At 51.6% G+C, this 21,749-nt stretch overlaps 6 protein-coding genes across 6 annotated transcripts; 4 read left to right on the plus strand and 2 right to left on the minus strand.

The window, feature by feature from the left end:
* Positions 1-419: 419 nt before the first annotated feature.
* J4E90_010532 (uncharacterized protein) lies at positions 420-1,955 on the plus strand (the record flags this gene model as incomplete). The annotated part of the gene is made up of 2 exons (XM_051440044.1): positions 420-1,020; positions 1,087-1,955. The coding sequence occupies 2 exons, from the start codon at positions 420-422 to the stop codon at positions 1,953-1,955; spliced, it is 1,470 nt and encodes a 489-aa protein (XP_051286086.1).
* A 3,819-nt stretch (positions 1,956-5,774) lies between these two features.
* Positions 5,775-7,486, minus strand: J4E90_010533 (uncharacterized protein; the record flags this gene model as incomplete). Its single annotated transcript, XM_051440045.1, has 2 exons — positions 5,775-6,975; positions 7,035-7,486. The coding sequence occupies 2 exons, from the start codon at positions 7,484-7,486 to the stop codon at positions 5,775-5,777; spliced, it is 1,653 nt and encodes a 550-aa protein (XP_051286087.1).
* Positions 7,487-9,155: 1,669 nt separating this feature from the next.
* Positions 9,156-11,074, plus strand: J4E90_010534 (uncharacterized protein; the record flags this gene model as incomplete). Its single annotated transcript, XM_051440046.1, has 2 exons — positions 9,156-9,946; positions 10,126-11,074. 2 exons carry the CDS (start codon positions 9,156-9,158, stop codon positions 11,072-11,074), a joined length of 1,740 nt encoding a protein of 579 aa, XP_051286088.1.
* A 2,882-nt stretch (positions 11,075-13,956) lies between these two features.
* On the plus strand, positions 13,957-14,765 carry J4E90_010535 (uncharacterized protein; the record flags this gene model as incomplete). Its single annotated transcript, XM_051440047.1, has 2 exons — positions 13,957-14,293; positions 14,341-14,765. 2 exons carry the CDS (start codon positions 13,957-13,959, stop codon positions 14,763-14,765), a joined length of 762 nt encoding a protein of 253 aa, XP_051286089.1.
* Positions 14,766-15,116: 351 nt separating this feature from the next.
* J4E90_010536 (uncharacterized protein) lies at positions 15,117-16,430 on the minus strand (the record flags this gene model as incomplete). The annotated part of the gene is made up of 2 exons (XM_051440048.1): positions 15,117-16,255; positions 16,427-16,430. 2 exons carry the CDS (start codon positions 16,428-16,430, stop codon positions 15,117-15,119), a joined length of 1,143 nt encoding a protein of 380 aa, XP_051286090.1.
* Positions 16,431-19,247: 2,817 nt separating this feature from the next.
* Positions 19,248-21,530, plus strand: J4E90_010537 (uncharacterized protein; the record flags this gene model as incomplete). The annotated part of the gene is made up of 1 exon (XM_051440049.1): positions 19,248-21,530. One exon carries the CDS (start codon positions 19,248-19,250, stop codon positions 21,528-21,530), a length of 2,283 nt encoding a protein of 760 aa, XP_051286091.1.
* Positions 21,531-21,749: the final 219 nt, after the last annotated feature.

A 21,749-nucleotide genomic window follows, 5' to 3' on the forward strand; every position in this document is an offset into this window, starting at 1 on the left:
GACCGACATACAGAGTGCGATCCCATCGCGCCTGAGATCGAATGATTGGGCGACTTCGGCACATCCTCGGTCTGGCCCTACGCTTCATGTACACTCAAGACCTACTGCCCTTTGCGATACGGCAGAATGTAGATGACAGCCGGAAGTTATCGTGATGAGGAAACGAATTGGTATCGTAACTACTCAAGGATCATATACACCACAATAATAATCGACATTTGCAGCGACAGAGGTCTTCCGCATGCCATCTATTATCTGACGATTGCTACTGACACGGTGTATCATAGGGTGTGATCATGCACAAGCGTCACGAGCGGTTTTAGCAAGCTTCTCACTTTGCTCACGAATTATAGAGACGTTCTCCGCGCATCCTTGTCGGCATTCACGACACGACCACTTTCCACTTCCACTATCTGAACATGGAGGAGGCTAACAACACAAGCAAGCAGGGCGAAGAAGCCGACCACACGGAGTACTTTGTACACAAGGTCCCAGGACTGTACATTGCCATTGATCCCAAGAACGACAACGGTCAAACGTCGGTAGTCAGATACGGCGAAAATGACAGCCACATCTACCCGGTATGGGACTCTACATGGGACCGGACGCCAGACACTGCTCGCATGCCGAAAGATCAGGCCCTTTTGATCACCGATGGTCCCCACAACGTCATTGCTATACCCGCACAGCTAGAGCAGACGGTTGCGGTGCATCATACCCCACCTGGGGGCCAACAGACCACTATTTACATACATCCTACCGACAGTGTTGATCAACACATTCCAAGTTATATGAGGATGCTGAGTGCCCCGGACGAGTCCGAGGAGGAGCTTGCCAAACCGATCCCACCTTTTGTCCCTGAATCAGGAGAGGACGATGTACGCAGGAAGAAGCTCGGTATGATGGTGGAGTCTGCTTCAGAGTATCAGGGAGGTGATGACCAGGAGAAGAGACTCCCATTCATCGACTCATCAGGTGTTACCGATGCATCTGGTATTGGTCCCGGAGACTCCAGCGACGGTAAGTACTATACACTGCCACCTAACACCTCTTCGCAGAGACTACATGATGCTAATCAAGCTCTAGTACCATTCCCATACGTCCACGAGCACCATTCATCTAACGCGAAGCTGACATTCGGTCCTCAAAGCACCTTACGAGTGATCCGCGACAAAAAGGGATACGTCGACCTTATCCTCCACCTCAGGGAACAGGACGGCGACGCACCTCCCCATGTCGAATACTACCGTTTCAAGCACGACTACACGCTGCGTTTCAATGACTACGGTGCAACGCAGCAGAAAAAACGACCGAAGACCACAGATAGCAACACCGCTACCACAGAAGGGAAGAAGATGAAGAGCAAGGCGAACGAGGAAACCACTGAAGGTGACACGAGTAAGAAGAAATCCGGTGCGCCTCAGAGCGCGGAGGTTCTGTGGTATAAGGAGTTTCACGTCTACTTCCCACCCGACCGCTGGAACACCGGATATCACCACGATACCTGGACGCATGACTACAAAGAAGGTTACGGTACATACGATGAAGAGCAAGCAAAACACAATGTGGTGGCATTCCCGGAGTTCATGGATGAGCTGGAGGCACGTTTCCGGGACGAGAATGTCGAAGAACAAGATGAAAAAGCGGGAAAGAGCAAGAGGAAAGGAAGGAAGAAAGAAAAGGCCGCAGCGAAACCTGAACTGGAAGATGAAGAGGGAGGGAGAGTGCAGATTTTCAGGCGCAGGAAGGAAGGAGAGGTGCTTGTTCCTGATATCAGTGGGAGAGTCTCAGGGGAGGAGCAAGAGCGGATTATGCGGGAGAGAGCGGATGAGAAGGCGGATGGAGACGAAGATGGGGTTGCGGAAGAGGGGGTTGGGCAGGTCGTAGGGAAGGGGAAAGATAAGGGTGTAGAGGAGGTGGAGGATCAGATGGAAACGGAAGTGGCCTTGGACTAGTAGAAGAGGCCGTGAATTGCAGGGTCTTGGGCAAAGGTTGAACTACTCCAGCTCTCAATGAAGACATAAAGGCACAGACACGACTGTGATATGATCGAGTAAAATGTGAAGCATTTGCAACAAGTATGTTGCCATGGGAAAAAGTATTGGCGCATGTGCTGTCTATCACACTGTAATCCAGCTGCATCTGGCGACGCCACGTGATTTTCTTCTTGCCAAGTGTTCTCGAAGCATCCCATTTTGGTAAGATGACGAAATGCCGGCTTGGAAGGTGTTTGGAACGAGATGTGTGAAGTTTAGGGCTGAGAAAGGGACCGGCAAAATCGGGTTTCTAGTAAGCCACGTTCGTCCTGAATTTCGGCACTATGTAGCAGGACGTGAGACCCGTGGATGATCGTCGCTGCCGTCGCACGTGATCTCGGCTACTAATGGGTCGGTGGCAGGCACACAAGGCCAAAGCGGAAAATTAAGAGACGGCGGGACTAAACTCTAATCTTTGCGGTGTGCGTGCAGGTTGCTTCGCGCGCATCGCTCATCCAGACTGCAAGCGCTACAAGGGCCTGGGGCGGGAGTTGCAGCTGTCATCTCCACTGCCCGCACTTGTACTTGATTTAAGTGGATCACCCGCCGGTAACTGTTTGGCTTTGTGAAGCTGTAATTAGCGACCGTCTATGTTTTATGGCAAGTTTATTGAGTCTATCCAGATATTGTGCAGCTGAGAATGCGCTCGAAGATGAAACGAATCTGATAAAGAAGACCGCGAGAAGCAGACTACATTTGCCTTGCATGTCACTGCGCATGGCATTCAAGATCTGATCCAGCCGCAGGCATCGTACGTTCATTGCCATCTTGATCGTGCCCGGCCCCCCTTTCGCGCATTCCCGAGGTCTGTTCGCTGGCCGTCACACCGCCCGGGCGGTTCTCTGCAGCCTTAATCCTTGGATTGCTTACGCTGTAAAAGTTGTAAAGCCTAAAAGGGCATGTGGATCCAGGCTAAATCGGGTTTAGTCTTTGCGGATAGCTCTGCGCAGCACGTGTAATCTGTCAGGGCCAGGGTTCGGCGCGTGTACGGATAAAGCATGTCCAGGTGCCCAGGTGCTTTCCGAGCGAGCCCTGGAGGCTTCCAAGAAGAAGCTTTCAGATGCGCATAAACTCGGATAGAGTTGCGCAATTCAGGCAAAGACTTTGGACAAAAGTTTCGACAGCAGTGTTCTAGCGCACGCGCAGGCCAGCATACCCCAGGTTGTCCGCCTCGGTTGGCTGTGGTAAGGACCAGTCGACCGCAAACCAATTTCGCTTACCTACCTATGGACGCTCGCCAACGCAACATCCGAACGCCCTGTGTCCTCCAGTACCTAGCCAAGCCACAACTTCGTCCATGGCGTCAGGGTCGAGTTTCAAACGAGACATGGCCGCATCAGATGAAATCTTTCCACATCAGCTACCAACCCTCTCACATACACAAAGTCAACAGCTCGCCTCATGTGGTAATGCATATCCATTGTCAGCATCGAGTCATAGAATTGGTGTTGAATACAAGGCTCGTACTGAAGCATTATCCGGGATCCGTACTCATGAAACATTTCAGAAACCATCCAATCGATAGTGCGCCGCAGCGGCCTCGGGCTCGATGCAAGAGCCTTCATACAATACTGCTATCAATTACAACACTTTCATTCCATTCAATGGCTCGGTCGGTCCTGACGCAGATAGTCCGCCCTATATATTTGGTCTTCCTCCATAAAATCAGGACATGTATGAACATACGGCCTATTCTTCACTCGCCACCATCCTGATCCGCCAACGTCTACATCTCCCCGTAGGCCTGCCTGGATACCATCCTTCTTGGACCGTGCTGCATACCTTTTCCCTTCTCTTTCGACATCTACCACCATATACCGGGCTGGATCTTTGCTTTCATGGCTGAACCTGAACGATCCCATCGGCATGGTAGTGACTCCCAGGCACCTCGTTGTTACTCTGCTGCATCCTCTCATTGCAGTACGTACGGACACGAAACAGCCCATGATGACAACTCAGTCACAGTCAAAGCCCTTTCGACAATGGGACGTATGACACCAGGTCATAGCGATGACAAAGTCGGACTTACAACACAGCGGATCCAAACGAGTCAATACTTGCATACATCTTCTGTGCATGGAACTGCCGAAACATACGAACCAAACCAAACCGGGGGCATTCATTCGAGCTTGGCGGGGGATCTCCACCTTGGGCCGGTTCCACCTCTATACCCGCAACCTACGGAGGCTGCCACGACGCAGAGGCAGGACCAGGCCATATATGACTTCCTGAGAAGGGGTACAGACCCAAAACACATACCTCATTATGTTGAAAACTTCAGAATCATCACGCTATCTGGAAATTACCATGATCTTGCCATTATGGCGGAGATACCATCGGAAGAACTTACAAAGAGAGTTGAGAATATCGGTATGTATATGGCGGATTTCTAATTCCAACACCATCATGCTAATACACGTCAGTGGCTTACTCAAGACCTACCATCGCTGGGGATCTCCCGACAATTAAGCGCGAACCTCTCGAGGAAAGGCTTGACCATTCTCCCACGCACGCAGACCCAAGCCAAAGGAGTAAGCGAGCAAAGATGAAGGATGCGATGGATGCGACAATCAACACGCCGCCGGCTCGTGTATACGGATGCCTGGGTGACGGAGGCAGGTGTCAGGAGCGAAAACACAGGTACTGGAGGTCGAAGAAGGAGTTCGGAATACACTTCGAGACCCACCTGGAAGATTACGAAACGCCTGATGGCTACAAATGCCCCGCGTGTGAGAAGAGGAGACTGTCGCCAGGCATCGTCTCTATCACCACCACATCGTTTTCTCACGGCCGAGATCTGGCAATGCATGTATGGTTTGAGCACATGGTCCCCTCGACCACCTCGATGCAACCTCAGGGTGCTTCGCTGGTGGCGAAAGACGGACTACAAGAAGGTTCGACAGCCGGACAGGATCAGACCTGCTACTTTAAGCAGGGAGCTCACTTCCAGAACACTATCGTGACGGAGGGGAATTGCGGTGAGTCCTGGGAGTGTCCAGACACTGGATGTGGTCAACCTGGTGTCAGCGAGCTCGACCCATGGGCTTTCAACGACAGTACATACGATGCCGATACCGCATCTCTAACTTGAGCTTCCCGTCTCTTGGATGTCTGGAATGATAGCTTCCTCGGGATGGCGTATTCTTCCGTCCAGTCGTCGCTATGGTCTCCTCGTGTACTCAGGTATCACGGCACACGTTCTAGGCGTCATATTACCAAAGCATCGCCTTTACTTACTGATGAACATGTACAATAATACACTTAATAATGCGCGAACTATAAGCTATGCATTGTTTGTATCTTATTGTTGGAAAGGTATTGTCATATATGTCATTCTATTATCTTTGACCCCGGTGCATCTGGCAAGGCCACACCTCAGTGCTGCCCAGGCTGGCAGAGGGGCTGATTGAGCGCGTTACCTAAAGTGGCTTAGCTGCCGACGTCATCGTTCCGCTCGGAATCGGAATGGAAAGCTGCACCTAGACTTTGCACATGTTGCGACTTTCATCTTGCCATCACCGAGATGTTTGATCTACAGCCCCCGATACCAAGTATTCCATTGTTCTCTCGTCACAATGTCTCGTATATACACAAGATCGGGCGTACGTTGCGTCAAGGCGCCCGTCCTTCAGCCTTCGTATCTGACGAAAAACGACGCAGGACAGGAGCGTGTCGGTCACAGCAACGTACGCCGGGGTAGCTTCAGAGCCTCCCAAATCGTCAGGTTGGTGTCCCCATTTATCTCTCGGGCGACCACATCGAGCGAGGCTGACCTATCAAATCTTCGGAGTTTGGTGCGTCTTCCAGCTGACCCAGCTTAAAGGTCATGTTTGACTCTTCTTTCGATGATGTCGTTCGCAACGACCTGCGAATGTGGTCCGGCGGAAAAATGACCTGCGACTGTGGCACGAAGCTCGGCTCAGCCTCTGCGAGTGGAAGTTCGCATTCTCGTTGGTAGTGCTCGCACAGGACACACCGCGTAGCACCCTCGAGTACTAAACACCCACCTCCGATGCTTGTACACGCGCTGCAAGGGTCTCTCTTCCGCGAGTCTTCGGTAGTCAATGAAGCCACCTTTTTCTCCTTGGCATTAAAAGCGGTTTTCCCCTTATTGAAATTCCTTACGCGGAACACAGTCTCTACTGCTTTTCGAAGTAGTCCTCGATTTCCTCGAAGCGACGGATAAGCATCCGCTAACGACCAGCCAATCGAGTTCCATTCTCTCTCTGTATCCAGATCCTCGTGGCCCTTCCTAGAAATGAGAGCACCTGGATAGATGCAGTTTTGGAGCTTGGCGCCATGAGACAAAGGCTCACAGTTGATTGTCTCGAAGTCGGGATGAATGTCGTAGACTGTTTTGACGCCGTTGCGAGTGTACTTGAATGTAATGTAGCGCACACCCCTCTTGTCTCGATGTAGATCCTCCAGGGTTTTGAGATGATCATTTTGGTGAATTGATACTGGCTTTTGATCGCTGGGCTCCACCTTCTTCGAAGATTTCGTCTCCTCGAGGACCTCAGGAGATATTGCACGTTCCTTCTGCAGCTTCTCATATACTGGAGACATCTCGCGTTGCTTCAGAAGCATTTCGTCCATCGGAGACGTTGCACGTTCATTTAGAAGTATCCAATCTCCTTTCAATGATATAGCGTCGCTTCTTAAGTCGTCTTCTGCCACTTCGCCAGCATCAACACCAGAAGGTAGTATGGCAACAGCGATCTCTTCCATGTGCTGCGCTATATGGCGTGATAGAACTTCTTCGTCTCCGGTAGTAAACTTGACACAAAGCGGGCATGTCACATCATAGATTTGAACGTCCATCCCGTGGCGGTCTTTCAGATGCGTCATGAGACCCTCACCGTCTTCGTAGAAGACGCGAGTGTCGGGACAATTGGCGAAGAAACAAGTGTACGCCAGAACGTCATCATAAATGTGCTTCCTAGGTCAAAGACATTAGTTTTGGCCTGATCAGGGTAGTATTGGAATGGGTTAACTTACTTCCATTCGGTGGTTGCTTTGAATCGCACGTCTTTTCCGCAGATGTTGCAAGTCCGGACTGACAATGAAGGCGCGCGCTCATGCCTCGCTTCACCGCTTTCAGATAGCATGGAGGGTTCGTGGATAGGCTCTGTTTTGACTTTCGCGGCTGATGATGCCATCGCAGAGACATCGAGGCCAGATTTCTGGGAGGTATCTCTTATCTTCTCCATCGTAGTCGTTACCATCTCTTCTCGGGTTGCTTCTCGTTGTAATTGTAGGATGTGGTTGTATCGATCGCAGTTCAACGTCCCCAATCGTGCTACAATGTCTGGTGGTGCTAGAGGCAACATTTTCGCAACACTTCTGGCGAAGGCTTCTCCCGGTAAAGTCTCATCGACGTCTTGAATAGCCCGAAGTTCCTCCTCGTCGGAGACTTCTTCTGTTGGTGAGGCCAGGCTAGGTGCCAGCATGATAAGCGTATCTATCTTCGTACGAAGAACCTGACATAGCATTTCCGCGTCTTGTTCAGGGAAATAAGTGAACCCTTGTTGTTGGCCATTGTTCATGACGTGTTTCAAAAGTATCAAAATCCCGGACGACTGTAAGATCTGTTCTTGCCGCATTCTAGTCATGACTAAACCTATTAAAGCTGTTCGGTGTTAGTTGTACTCCTATGTAGTCTCCCTGATACCGTACACTTACAGGTGCTGACAAAGCGGGAGATAGACTCGAGAACGGTGATGCATGTACCGCGCAGATGAGGAGAGTATTGAAGCTTGTGATCGAGCTTTCCCTGTGGCAATCCAAGGTCGTTGCCCCAGAAGAGCAACGCTGCGCAGGTTGACTCTAGAGATGTGAAATGCCCAGCTTCACTAGGTTGACTCCTGACCTCCTTCATGATGAGTCCCAGCGTCTCTATGAGGGATCTGAATAGTGACCCAAGAATGCCTGGCTTCAGAAGTTCGGTATCATGCACAGTGTCTACTGCGAGCGGTTGTTCATCCTGGTCGTTGTCTTTTGTCAAAGAAGAGTGACCTGCTCTAGCTTGGCTACTCCCAGCCGTTTCCTTCACTTCTTGGGATTGGAGTTGATAGTCGAAATAAGGCGTGAGCTTTTGATCCGAGTTTTTATGTACGAGTGACCCAATGTCATGCACGAACAGGGGATACAGCAACTCGACGATTTTTTCGGCATTCGCCAACTCCAAGGCGCGCTCGAATGGAACCCAAACGCCTTTGAAATGTGTTGGCCCGAGTTTGACCGTGTGTCTAGTCTTCTCACTCTTTAGCAAAGCGCCTTTGCGGCCTGCTGTCATAGCAGTCAACGTGAGCAGTTTGGTGCCGTTGATCATGTGATTGTCGTCGCGACGAGCTACACAGACACCTCCAGTCTCGACTTGATAACAGAGGCAGCCTTCATCTTCCCAAAAAGCTGTGGTAACTGTAGGTGACGACCCTGGAGGAGCGGTTTGGCCTGTGCGATCGAAAGGGCCTGGTAGATCGTTTTTTGGAACAGAATCGGAGGAGGTATGGGCGTCTGGAGACCTTGCTAGCGGTTTTGTTGCAGACGAGGTTGTTGGCTCGCTCGCTGGCGACGACGCGGTGTCTTGTGCGCGTTCCTTTCCAGTCTGCCGGCGGTCGCCCACCAACCCGCCTTCTTCGGCCGCTGATGCATCACGACGGCCTTTTGGTGGAAGCATGAGTAGCAACTACTTGGATCACCCCGATCTCCATGCGTGATCTTTCTCCCGTGAGGCTCCTGGCTATAATAACACGCGCTTTCTCTGTTCAATGCCAGTCTTGCGTCGAGGGTGTGCAACGAGCTTGTCGTTGGCGATCTGCACTTTGCGAGCGTTCTGCGCCCTGTTCAAACGACTGAGTCGAAATTGATTAGAGCCTTGCGGGCACGGTCAGTAAATGCTCAAAAGCAGGAGGATGATGGATTAGGATATGCGCATCAGCTGAGATCATGTTGCTTTTGCCAGGATGCCGACGCGGCTGAGCCGCCACCTGTGGACGGCTGCGCATTGGAGGGGTATGCGCCTATCGCATTAGGGGCCAGACTGCGCCTCGCTCAGTCAGGAGTGCGACTTGCCAGGCTCAACAACTCCAATGTCTTTTGAGACCCATCTTTCACACCATGTCCGGCATCGAAATCGCAGGTCTAGTCTTCGGTGTTGTGCCCATTGTTGTCGAGATTCTGAAGTCTTACGGCACAGCCAAGCGGAGATTGGCGACCTTCTCACGACACGCAGAAGTTGCGTACGACATCCAGCTGAAATTCGAAGTAGCAGCAGCGAACTTTAGCAACGAATGCCGCCTTCTGCTGCAGTCTACCATCGCCCATCCGAGCGATGTCTCTGAGATGATGGAGAACCCGACCCACGAGAGCTGGCAGGAACAAGGGAAGGAGATCGAGCAGCGACTGCGAAACTTGATGCAGCAAGATTACCAGCTATGCCAGGATATAGTGACGCGATTACGCGATATCCTTCGCGAGACACGAAACAGCCTGTCCAAGCTCGAGAACGGCCTGGGCAACGCGAAACAGTCCCAACACGAGTTCGCACGAAAGCTCTGGAATGCCTTCAACACAGCTCGCAAGGAGAATGAATACCTCCAACAGCTCGATTCGTTGGATAAGTGGAACAAGTCGCTGGGCAAGTTGTGTAAACAGAGGCGCAAGATGCAGAAGCGTCGCAATGTTCCTTCGGCTTGCATCATCCGCAAAGCCGTGCCAAGGAGCTACCAGCAGATCCGCGTCGCCTCACAACAATTGGGAGAGTCGATCCATGACTCCTGGTCTTGCACGAACACCTCGCACAGTGGACATCAGGCCAAGCTATCGCTGGACGCCAAAAGTGAGCATGACAGTGTGCAACTTGATGTTGTGATTGCTTGCCAGCCAAAACCGAACACCGCGATCCAAAGGTATGTCATAGCAGACGTCTTTCGCAATCCGCAAGATAAGCAAAGACTTGTCTTCTAACGACAATGTGTAGTCTCTCCACGGACATACCAATATGGCTACAAATTCGGTCCGTTACATCTCTCGCAATATGCAGGGAACCAACACCGCCTCCACCAGCGCTAGCGAGTGTGTTACGTAGCGGGACTAACGATGCATCGCGCGTCGAAACCCAGGCACCGCCCATCAAAGCCAAATCAAAGAAGAGAGTGCGAACTAGCGATGCCAAAGACAACGTCAGGTCTGTTCGAACGCCCGCATCAAGCAGCACGGTAACAACACAAGCTCAGTCCTTCGTCATGTTAGACCTAAAGACAACCAAAAGCGTATGCTGCCATGCGACGAGGGTGCGCTCGTCTTCATCAGCATGCCAAGATGGTTGTGTGGGATTTCTCGAAGTCGCGAAGAGTCAGCCAACAACCCGCTTCATGTTCTACGATGCCAGCAAACTTGCAACCAATGATGTTTTTGCTTGCACCAGGCGACAAGGAGCATTGCCCATCAAAGGGCTTGTCGACCGCTTTCAGATGTTGCAAAAGATCACGCTTGCTCACAAGCTGGCCGAAGCTGTTCTCCAATATCACTCAACCTTTTGGTTGCCGCAGGCATGGACTCTGCAGGATGTAGCGTACTTCACGAGCCCATCTCATGCGGATGCGAGCAACATGACCAATGCACTGGACAGCTTACATCTGAGCAATCGCTTCCCAGACCACGCGCCGTTGAACACTGAGTCACAGCAAAAGATGCTTGATCTTAAGCATAACTTCGGCATTCGTAACCTCACCCTGGCTAAGCTCGGCGTCGCGTTGCTAGACATCTGCGCCCAGTCGATTATCATGGCACCGGGGCTAGATGGTACACCCCAGCCATGTGACATCATCGAAGCAAGGAAGCTGCTTGACGAACAACAGCGTTCGATCACGACGCTAGGGCCTCGCTACCTGGAGGTTGTGCGCAAATGTCTGTATTGCGACTTCTCGTGTAACGATGACCTCCATGGCGAAGCACTCCAGAGTGCAGTATACACCGAGGTTGTGTGTACTTTACAGGACATGGAAACCCAGTGGAAGAAGGTGTTCGGTTTATGAAGGATCGCGATAGATCCAGCGCGTAACCTTTTGGGTTAATGGGAGGGTAAAGAATACCATTCACCCTACATGTGCAGTGAACTGCACATCAGTACCACAATACCCATGATCAGACCGGCGACGCGTTTCCTAGATGGCACCCCTCGGTCTCACACCACATCCGCCGCTGTGTGTTTTGCTACATGCAGGAATAACGGAACTTGCTCAGCCTGCATCGGCACAACAAGCTGCTTCGGAGGAGACGGAGGGGAAGAATGTTGAGAAAGGCGTGGGAACGTGACTCGCGACAGCCCGCCAGGGCCAAACAAGGCCAGGTCAGCGTCTGAATCAGAGCAAAATCTTCTTCGCTGGCTTGTTCTGGTAGGGATTTGGGGTCGGGAAGGGGGAAGCGGGTGACGGTGGCCGGCAAGCTTGTAGACGATGGCTCGCTCTAGACTACGCCACATTGGGCCTAGAGTCTGACACTAAGTTGCGATGAGCGGAAATCGCTGCCGACGCATGTCACATACCCTGTACATGCTGTATTAATAGTCTCGGGCCTGGACGGCAACGTCTTTCACTGGTCTGCCAGTTCCTTTGTTCCTGACTACACCTGGACAGCACTTTGGGCTCGCCTATTGAGATTTTCGGCGGAGTACCACCGACATGAGCCCTCAACTAGTTCCCAAGACGAAGATTGTCGCTGAGATGAAGCAAGGGATGGAAGAACACGAGCCGACTCGTTGACTCACCCTTGACGACAGCATCGCTGATTGGCTGGATGAAACCCACCTGGATAGAGCGGCGAAAACGCGTTGTCAGTCCTGGAGGACTCGGAGCTTCCTCCGGGGGCGCCATGGGGGCAAGTCAAAGACCGCCCACCGATGATTGTCACCGCTCTTTTCAAGACGTGCTGCGAAGAGGTTCAGGAGCAGGAACCATCTCTCGCATACCCAAATGGATGACACGCCTGCAACCCCGCTGGTTCCAGTGACTGCGACGGGAGGAAGAGACCGCGGACTTTGTACCGTATCTGCGCAAACCTGTGATTGGTTTACGCGTACAATGCCTTACTCATCTTCCCCTCCGCTTGGATGCACGACTAAATCAGAGACTCTACATGTGCGTATCTACAGCAGAGGCCGCGATGTACTCGTGGAAATCCACAAGGCTGTCCAGCCTTGTCCAGCTCATACACATAGCCGTCGAGCACACGAGTGGAGTTGTTCGTATTGACTATCTGGATTCAGGTGCGCCACTACTTTGATGATAAGCCCCTAGCATCTCTCTTCCCAACCCGTTCAAGCAAGCGTGGATATCTCTGAAACCTAAAAAAGTCTCCGAGCACTACACCAGGATATGGTCCGCACTTGCTGTCCGCCCATCCAACCCCAGCATCAAGGTGTCGGCGAGTTTGGCCCCGGAGTTCTGTCATCGAGGTCAGCCCAGAACAGCTTTGCTGGCGAGGTATTCTTACAGTCGACCGATGGCGTTAGAGATTCGACTGCCAAGAAGGAGCTGGAGGATGGCCACGATGATCGCCACGATCCCGACCGCGAGGCTCACCCATGTATCGCCGTTGGGCCATGCACGATCCAAAGCTGCTGCAGTCGGGATGCAAGTGGAAGTCATCGCGACAGTGTATTTCGCGCCTCGTGACGAACTTTGTGAGTGTTGCTTGAATAGCAATGGCGGTGATGGCTGCCCAGGTGCTCTGAGATTCATGGCAACAGCAACCCAAAGAGCCGTGGCATTCATATATGCAACAACAGTCGCGATCCTGACTGCAGTGGCCACGACGGGAAACGCCCAAACCGCGCACAATTCATTACATTGCAACTCTAATCGCAAAGTCCAGTTAATGGGTGATGAACTCGAGGTGCGTTCGCGGTCGTGTAGTTCATGTGTCATTCAATGCGAGCTTTCGTCACTGCTAGATAGTGTCATAAAACTCCGGGTCTGGGCCGGCAGTTCCACAGCTGCCAGCCACGCTTCACCCAGTTTTTAGGGACGGCGGTGCCTGGCACTACGTAGGTAGCGCATCCGCGGACGTCTTTCCGACCCGCACTGGGGAAAAGAAAAACCACGGCGCACGGGGGACGGCGATCTCGAACGCCGTACCACAATTGCCTGTGCCATTCTCCGATCTTTCACCGTTCGATGAAACGGCGGCAATCAATTGAGTAAGGGTCCAAAGATACTTTGGCTAGCCGGGCGCCGTCTGGTTTTGACCCCGCTGTGTGTTGCCCGTTGTGGGCTTAACAAAAGTCATGTCGTTGCACCATTCGTCAGAACTTCTTACATGATGCATGCGAACGTCCGTACCACGCCAAAATCCGATCCCATGTGCTTCGCATAATCTAGGGAGGGCGGAAATATCGCTTGGCGAAGCTCACATCCTCAACACCTGTCCGACAAATGTCACAAAACCAGCTTCCAACACAGACCACACGCGGTGTTGGCATATAATGTCTTCGGTCCCCACAGTCACTCCAATGTGCTCACCTCCTCTGCATCTCTCGCAATCATTGAGATGTAACGCACTCCTTTGATACATTCTACAACCTCTCTACCACTGCCCCAGTCGTCTGGCAGCTCCGCTTCTCGCTCGCTATCGTTAATACTTATACCTACACGGTCATCAGTACCATCACATTCTTTCCCCACCTTTGGAGACGCCGGTCTGATCAGCACCCTACGCGAGCTTTGCCGACTACAATTCACCGAGACGTCGCCATCAGTCCAGTAAACCCCCATTATCTTTGTCCAACAACATGGCTTTCCCTAACCACACGAGTCAATTCATAGCCAGTCAGTTCGAATCACCAGCCTCTGTAGAACCATCTCCTGGCACTACAACCGAGAACAGCCCGACCGTGGGCATCAACTTCAACACCAGCCAAATGGTCAACGCAGTTACACCACCCCTAGCCCAACACTTTGGCTCGCCATGCGATACATCTCAATACAGTCAACATCAGCATGCAGCAGCTGTCCACGGCATCACCAATGCATACGGATCGATCCAGCATACGATCTTCGTAGCCCCTCTTCCTCCTACCTCTCTCGCTCAACAAATCCAGGCCATATCTCATCTTTTGAAGAGAGGAACGAACCCAAACAACATTGTCAAGTACGTTGAACACTTCAACATCATGCTGGACTCTGGCAACTTGAACGACCTCGCGATTATAGCTGTGCTTCCTGCAGAAGATCTCGCGAAGATGGTTGTACACGTCGGTAAGTATAGATAGCATTGTACTAAGATCCACACTAACCCTCGATAGCTAATACCCTGGTTTATTCGACCTCCGAGGCACCCTCGACCTTCGAGCCACTCCCGACCGCCGAGTCATCCACGACCGTCAAGCCACCCCCAGCTGCCAAACGCGAATCCATCGACGAGGGCACGGCCCCGCGCCCACAAGCCTTGAAGCGACCGCGCACTTCACGTAAAGGCAAGGAGCCAGTACAACCAGCCGTTGTCCGAAGAGGCTGCCCGGGCAACAACTGGGGGTGCAAGCCTCATGAGCAACGCACCAGGAAATACTGGGACACACGTATCGGCTTCTTCAATCACTTCGATGCTGAACATCTGGGGGAATGTCGCGTCGCAGGCAATCGTTGGCAATGCCCAGCCTGCGAGCGTCCTTCGTTCGGGGGGGATGGACATGAACTCAAGAAACACATGTGGGACGACCATTGGGAATGAAAAGGCTACGGAAAGTCTCGCAAACTCTCTGGGTTGAAGTCTTCATCGTCTTAGCAAGTGTCTACTTGTTAAGATATAGTGGCATGTATACTGCAAACTGCGAGACGAATTCCAGCCACTCCCGGTACCTCGGCGTATGTTGGCATGATTCCCACGCTCCTTCCCACTCGCACGATACTACGATCTTTCCTTCTTGTATATATATATATATACCTTTGGATAACACCCACCTTGTCCAATCCATGACAAATGGTAACGCTCGCTACGATACACTACATAGACAAAATCACTCTTTCTGTTGTCGACGATGTCTTTGCTCATGGAGTATATCACTGTGACCTCCCAAGTTCATCACGCGTACTTCCTCCCCTTCCTCAGCGGCGCAACATCCCCATCCAACCGTCCAATCGCCAACCTCCCGATCTCACCACCCTCTTCGACATCTCCAAAACGTATTCGCACGTCCTTCAGCAATCGCGATCGATCAGCTGCGTCGAGATATGTCCCGGTCGTCGGTAAAGCTATACAAGGATTATCTCTCGCAGCCAGACTAGAGAAGTTCATGAGCACGTCTGGGCCGTGCGGGAGAAAGGTGCGGAGGTAGAACGGCACCAGACTCGCTACGATGAGCACTGTCGACGAGACGATAAGCGCAATGACCCAGCCGAAATGTGCTTTGAAGACCTCGACGTTACTGCGTCTTGTTCCTGTACTCGGCCATGCTCTCGCTAACATGAGCCTGTCCTTCCAGGTCTCTGAATCCATGCTCGTGATATTATCTTGGTCTTGATGGTACCAAGAGACGTTTGCATTCGATCGGTTGGTGTTTGTGTCGAAATTCCCTATAAGCGAGTATTTGCCATTCATTGTCGCCCAGTATGCATTGAGTACCTGACTGAGATGTATGGCCCAACCCGCCTGATCAGCCTCCTCAAAATGACCAGCCGTGTTTCCTAAGATGTTGCTCGGGTCGTCGAGATAGGTTTGGGAGAGCCCATACATGCTGTATTCGATAGAATCGACAGGCTGGACATCCCTGTTGAAAGTGTCGAAAGTGTCTACTAAACCAGCTTTAATGGACGAAGATAAGAGCGTAGATTCCCAAGGTGTGTTCTCGAACCCTATCAGCGGACCCAGTTGGGTGTTTGCTGCCGGTGGGTGTGCGAGGCGAGAGCGTCGTATACGAACCGCAGCACAGGCATCGTATGTAGAGCATGTGATTTCTGCCTCCACGTACGTCGTTTCAATCGTACAATTCCAGATGCGAACCGTATCCATAGTAATGACAAACACGAAAGGCTCGACTTCACCAGGAGGGACCTCGGCGCGTCTTATGACGTTTTCGTTCCAATATATGTTCCCTAGCCACCTCGTGCTGTTGAATGTGAACTGGGTGTCCCAATCATCGGAATCAACAAGGTATGCACCACATTCCAGATGAAAGTACTTCGCCTGGACCCTGGTGGAGTAGTCAATGAACTCTGGTGAATCTGTGCCACTTATTGGAACACCAATAAACGAAGAGTAAGATTTTCGAGTACCGTTATCTGTCCTGTACCAGCCTTCGTCCCCAGAAGGAGATGTGTCTTCGTAATGCTCGATTCGAGGTATTTTGATGTGACCCCAAGTATCGCGTGGAGAGCCTTGTGCGGTAGTCTGACTCATGAGGGCAGCGAGATAAGAAATATCCAAGGTCGGCTTGAACGCTTCGTAATCAGGCGGCCACAGCCACTGGCTAGGCGCGAGATAAAAGAACTCCACATGTTCAGGAATGTCCTTTGGTCCGTAGCTTATTTGTCGAAAAGATGATTGACCGCCCACAGGGGACAGTATCCATATAGCTATGAGACCGAGGCCTACATAGCTGATAGCTTGAAGTTGCAATTGTGAGACCACGGTGCTGGTGAGCGAAGAGCTACTAGCAAGTGTGTCTAACATGCCGATTCGTTCGCCTTTTCCAAGCCTCCAAAGCAAGATCGCAAAAGTCGCTCTCCCAACCACTGAGGCAAAGAGTATGGGATAGATTGTCGGGCCCTAGGCAGGATGAGCGAATGAGCTTTCTGACACGCCCGGATATATACGAACCCATACTGAAGCTTGTTTGATCCTCTCAGCTGCATCCTGGTGGCGGCTAGTGGGTTTGCCGTTGTACCAGATTACGAATAGAGCAAAAGCAAGGAATGTGAGTGAGAGAACCAGTAGGAGAAGATCAACAAGAATCTTCCAGGCGGTACTACCAAAGGAGATCTTGACGGGTCGCGGTGATGTCGGCCAGCCGAGAGATAGTTCAGATTGCTTCTCGAACAAAGGGGCGTCCGGTAGCTCATAGTTCAAAGCGTTACTCGGTACTCTCTCGCGTGAGCTGCAGAGACAATCGTCTGAGTTGGCGGCATCGCGCTCGCCATGGTGAAGGAGTTCCAGCTGGGGTGCATCGGTACTGATCCGCGACTCATGACGTATTCGTTCCTCACTGTTGGCGAAACTGAGTTCAGTTTCAGAAGTGCTGTACTGGTACTTGCTCTGCTGTGTGGTCGCCATAGCACAGGAGCAAAAACAACAGGGCGACAGTCAGCAGTTTGCAACTGCAGAGGCTAAATTATGAGAATTAGCTTGTAAGCCCGCATAACAGACTGGGCGGCGTTTATGTACGTGCAGCGTAAAAATGTTACATAGCAACGCCACAGCCGCATCTTTTGTCTGACAATGCTGTATCGAACCTCGGGATAATTCCTATTTGGGTGGCATTTTGCGCAGCAAAAGCAATTAGCAACAGCTAGCCGAGTTACTTGCAATCTGCGGTCTCCAATCAGAAAGTTAAAGGCCCAAAGTAAGGGTAGTGGTTGGACATTTCGAGCGTAGAAACAGTAGCGTTCGACGTAGCCGCCTGTCACAGCCCACAGCCCCACATGATTACGGCCCAGAGATTGCGAGTCAGCCGCCCAAGGCTCGCTGCGCAGTACCTGGCAGACTGACTGGGATGCTGATAAGCTGTGTCTATCCGTGAGACGTTGACATGCCGTTGCGACAGGTCCATTCGGTTATGAAATGCGCAATTGTATTTGCGACTTGTTGTGGAGTAGGATTCGAGGGTGCATAGTGGCGCTGATGCGGGCCTTGTGCAGCCGCCCATGGCAGCCTGATAATCAGGCCTCCAGACTCCCCGTGCCGCAGCGCCATACAGTGATGTCCTCAGTAACATTCTTAACCGCCGCCTTGCTTAGGATTATGGGCACTGAAACGCCAAATCAGCCAATTAGCTAGACTTGCTGACTAACCTTGGAAGGTAGATACAGCTAGTTAGCATCTGCTACTCGGCGGTTGAAAACATACTGGGGACACGATAGGTAGTACACGGATTGCGCGACTCAATGCGGACCTCAATGTAGATCATGGTCGGTGGAGCGACTTGAAAGCCGTCAATAATGTATCAAAATCCCAGAGTTGATGCCAATCTAGCAAAGCGTGAACAGAAGATGTGTTGGAGGTCTTGTCAGGCGCCTACCTACCTAGGTGGGTACCTCAGGGCTGGAACACGATCACGTGATGCTTGGCAAATGCAATTGCCGAACCCCCGACAATCTAGATCCTTCCATCTTCGCTTCCGCAGCAGCTAAATCGCCAAGCGATACAAGGCGTCCTGGCGTCTTCATTCATTGTAATACCATCACGATATAATACCACTGGATTCGCGACGACAGACTGCAGACTGCGCTCTCACATCATGCCGCAAAAACATGGTGACCGGTATTGCTTGTGCCGCGAAACCTCCTGCCTGGCAAGAGATGGCAGGCTGGTCATGGGCGTGCGACAGGCTCTAGCTGGCCCAATAACACCACAAAGGCCCTCCACGATATGCAGCCCCCGCATCTCTTGACAGGCATGCATGCGCATTCAGCTGTCTTCAGCTGAGACCTTGCCGCGCTCGTAACAGATAAAATGTCAACATCTTAGGTTTGACGATGCCTTCATTCTGGCCATCTTCAGCATCGATGTTAAATCACTCACACAGCGTCACACACCCGCCGCAAAATCTCGACTTCTGACATGTGGTATGGCGATTGCATGGGAGTCTCGGCTGGTGGCGCTCCTCCTGTTGTATGGCTCGTCATGGCGTTGATAGACTGATCGCTGACCCACGTGATTAGGCTTTCCTTTCAGATCATCTGCATTGCGAGCGACGTAGCTTTTTTCAGGAAGAGAATTATCCTTTTGCCAACAGATCATGATAATCAGCTACCGGGACAGGACTCTTCATCTGACGGCATATCCTTGGTCAGCAAAGCGAAGCAACTTCTCGAAAAACCGGACGTAAGCCGAGCCGTCGTTCCGCTACTTTTCACCTTCGTCGGGGTAATAATCACATCTACTCTATTTGCGGGTACAAGCGACACATACGGTGCCGCACGTAGTGCATGTGGTACCAACCTGGATGCCGATATCAGTGGTGTCGGTGTACGAGTCTCCATATGGTTACAAATCGGCATGCTACTCGTCATCAGTATTTCCGGTCACTTACACAAACAAGAGACCGGAATAAAAGAAGTCGGAGGTGGCTTGATTCTTACGCATGTCGCCCTCATAATAGCACTCGTTGTGCAAATGTACAAAGGGACATTGACATCCGTCGATGCTGCAATTGGCGCGGTTATCTTGGATGCCCAGAATGTCTCTTTACACATCCCTGCCACTGCCAAACAGACTCTAGCTGCTCGATGGCAAGTGCTTCTTCTCATCCCAGCTCAAATTATGGGGCTAGTATTCCTGCCGGTAGTGGTTATCAAGTTGATGAAGGGGGAATTCGCGTCGGAAGATTGCAAATGTCTCAAGATCTTCTGGTGGTCTAGTTTAAGCGACTGTGACGACTTCTCTGGTCTCGAGCTTTCTCTCTTCTGGATCTACTACACGCTTCGCTGGATCATGTGGTGTCAGTCGTCTTTCCACTCTATGTACAACACCCAGCCGTTTCATGAGTCTGAGAGGGAGGGACGTGTCCTGATTTTGAGGCCCAATGGGACAAAGCCAGAAACGGATAAAGAGATCATTGCGCTCGAATGGGAGGTTCCAGAACGACGGGTCAAAAGGGCTACTTTCCAGGCTGGCCTTGTGTATAAACAGTACTCTGCAACAATATCAGTATCGTATACGGCATATGCGCTATACTCGCTCACGTCCATGGTAGTTGCCGAGGTCACTATTCGAGAGTACGACCTCCAACCTAGCTCCAACGTCTATTCGATCGGTCAGATCATCGCTATCGTCGTCTCGCTCGCTACTCTGATACGAGCTATCTGGAGTTTCCAGAGCCTCTATATCGATTCTCAGAAGTCGTTCCCCGATTTGGTCTTTGAGCTGCTTACCTGGCCCCCATGGAGTTGTTGCTTCCGGTCAAAGACAGATAAACGAGGCGAAGATACGGCCGCGACCCCCATGAAACAAAATGAGGAAGAGCCTCGGAATGGATCAGACACTGATAGTAGAAGTAATGGCTCAGGAGGACAAGGATCTCCGCAACATTCAGCACAGTCTTCACCCTCGAGACGTGAAGTGGCTGGTCGGCCTGAACAATACTTTCAACGCTATCCTGAATCACCTCGTCCAGGTAACAGCAGACCATCCTCGGATAGCACCAACTCGTCAAGGCCGCAGCCATTTTTGCCCCTAGAACAAGACGGTCGAGCACAGCGCCCTCAACCAGATCAATTAGAGTCTCAGCCACGGCGAAGCCACTCTCCCAAGCCAGCATTCCGACTCAAATTCCGCCAGCCGTTCCACCTAGATGCTGTGAAGCAGCTTTTCTTCCCTGCATTCACCCAATATCTGGAAGAGCGAAAGGAAGACAAGGCTGCAGTTCCGAGAAAAGGGAATTCGGTCTCGCCCCCATTCGAGCCCTCAGCAATCGATCAGCAGCGAGCCTACACGTTGCCTGGACATTCTCAGGGAAATACTGGCAAGGGAAAAGCTCCGGTACCACCTTCAGTCGAAGAAAGAGCGCATCTAGCAGAAGCTTCGGTTTCAGCCGATGATGAACTCCGCGCTCTAGCTAGCGGCAAGCCCTCCGGTTCTATAGGCGTCGAGACAATACCGGGGGGAGACGATTCCGATGTGACGACTCAGCCAGGAAGAGATCACACACTCGAAGAAATACAGCCACAAGCTGCTACACGGAAAGACATGGACGCAACACCGATTCTAGCTGGTCATTGGCCAGAAGAGGACCGACCAACCGTTGCCCAAAAGCTCGAAGAACGACAGCTTGCACCTCTTCGCTTCCCAATACAAACAAAAGAGGGAGACGTACCGGAATCCTCGAAGACTGGCGCAGCCCGAGAACCTTCGATTCCAAACGTTGACATAGAACCGGTACCAATTACACCTGACCTAGAGCAAATAATAGAAGTTGGAAGTATTTCAGATGGTTACATGCCATTGACCGGCTCTTCAAAACTCGCATCCACCGCTGGAACTTCCAAAGGTCATTCAAACCCATGGGATAGTCACCGTGAAGGCCGTGCACCGCCATCACTCCGCTCACATCTCATTCGGAGATACCTACCCCGACCACTTCGAAACCTTGCAGGGGTTGAAGAAAGCCCTATTGACCTCGCTTTACCCGGTCTCTCAAGCTCCAGTGATGGGAAAGACACCAAAGCTACTCCTGGCCGGTTACCGCTTGATATCAAAGCCACGCCTGGGAGAGTACCGCTTGATCTCAAAACCCGCAGCCTCCTCGCCGCAGGAGCCCGACAAGATGTAAGAAGAATCTAAAATCTATCTGTTGTTCAATAGACTCCCAGCTAATGCGTGCTTAAGCGCAACTCTTTACTCAAACAGATTCAAGATCAAGAAGAGAGTCTGAAACCTATGTAGCAGCTGATATGCAAACGTGCCCGTGTGCAGGCAGCAAAAAGCTGTGTATGATGTCAAGGGCACTGTAGTTCTGGAAGTATAGTAGGGAAGAAGCGTACAGCTCAGGATTAGATTCGG

This window comes from Alternaria incomplexa (genome assembly GCF_024043165.1).
Source record: "Alternaria incomplexa strain BMP 0042 chromosome Unknown scaffold_23, whole genome shotgun sequence".
NCBI classification, from domain to species: domain Eukaryota; kingdom Fungi; phylum Ascomycota; class Dothideomycetes; order Pleosporales; family Pleosporaceae; genus Alternaria; species Alternaria incomplexa.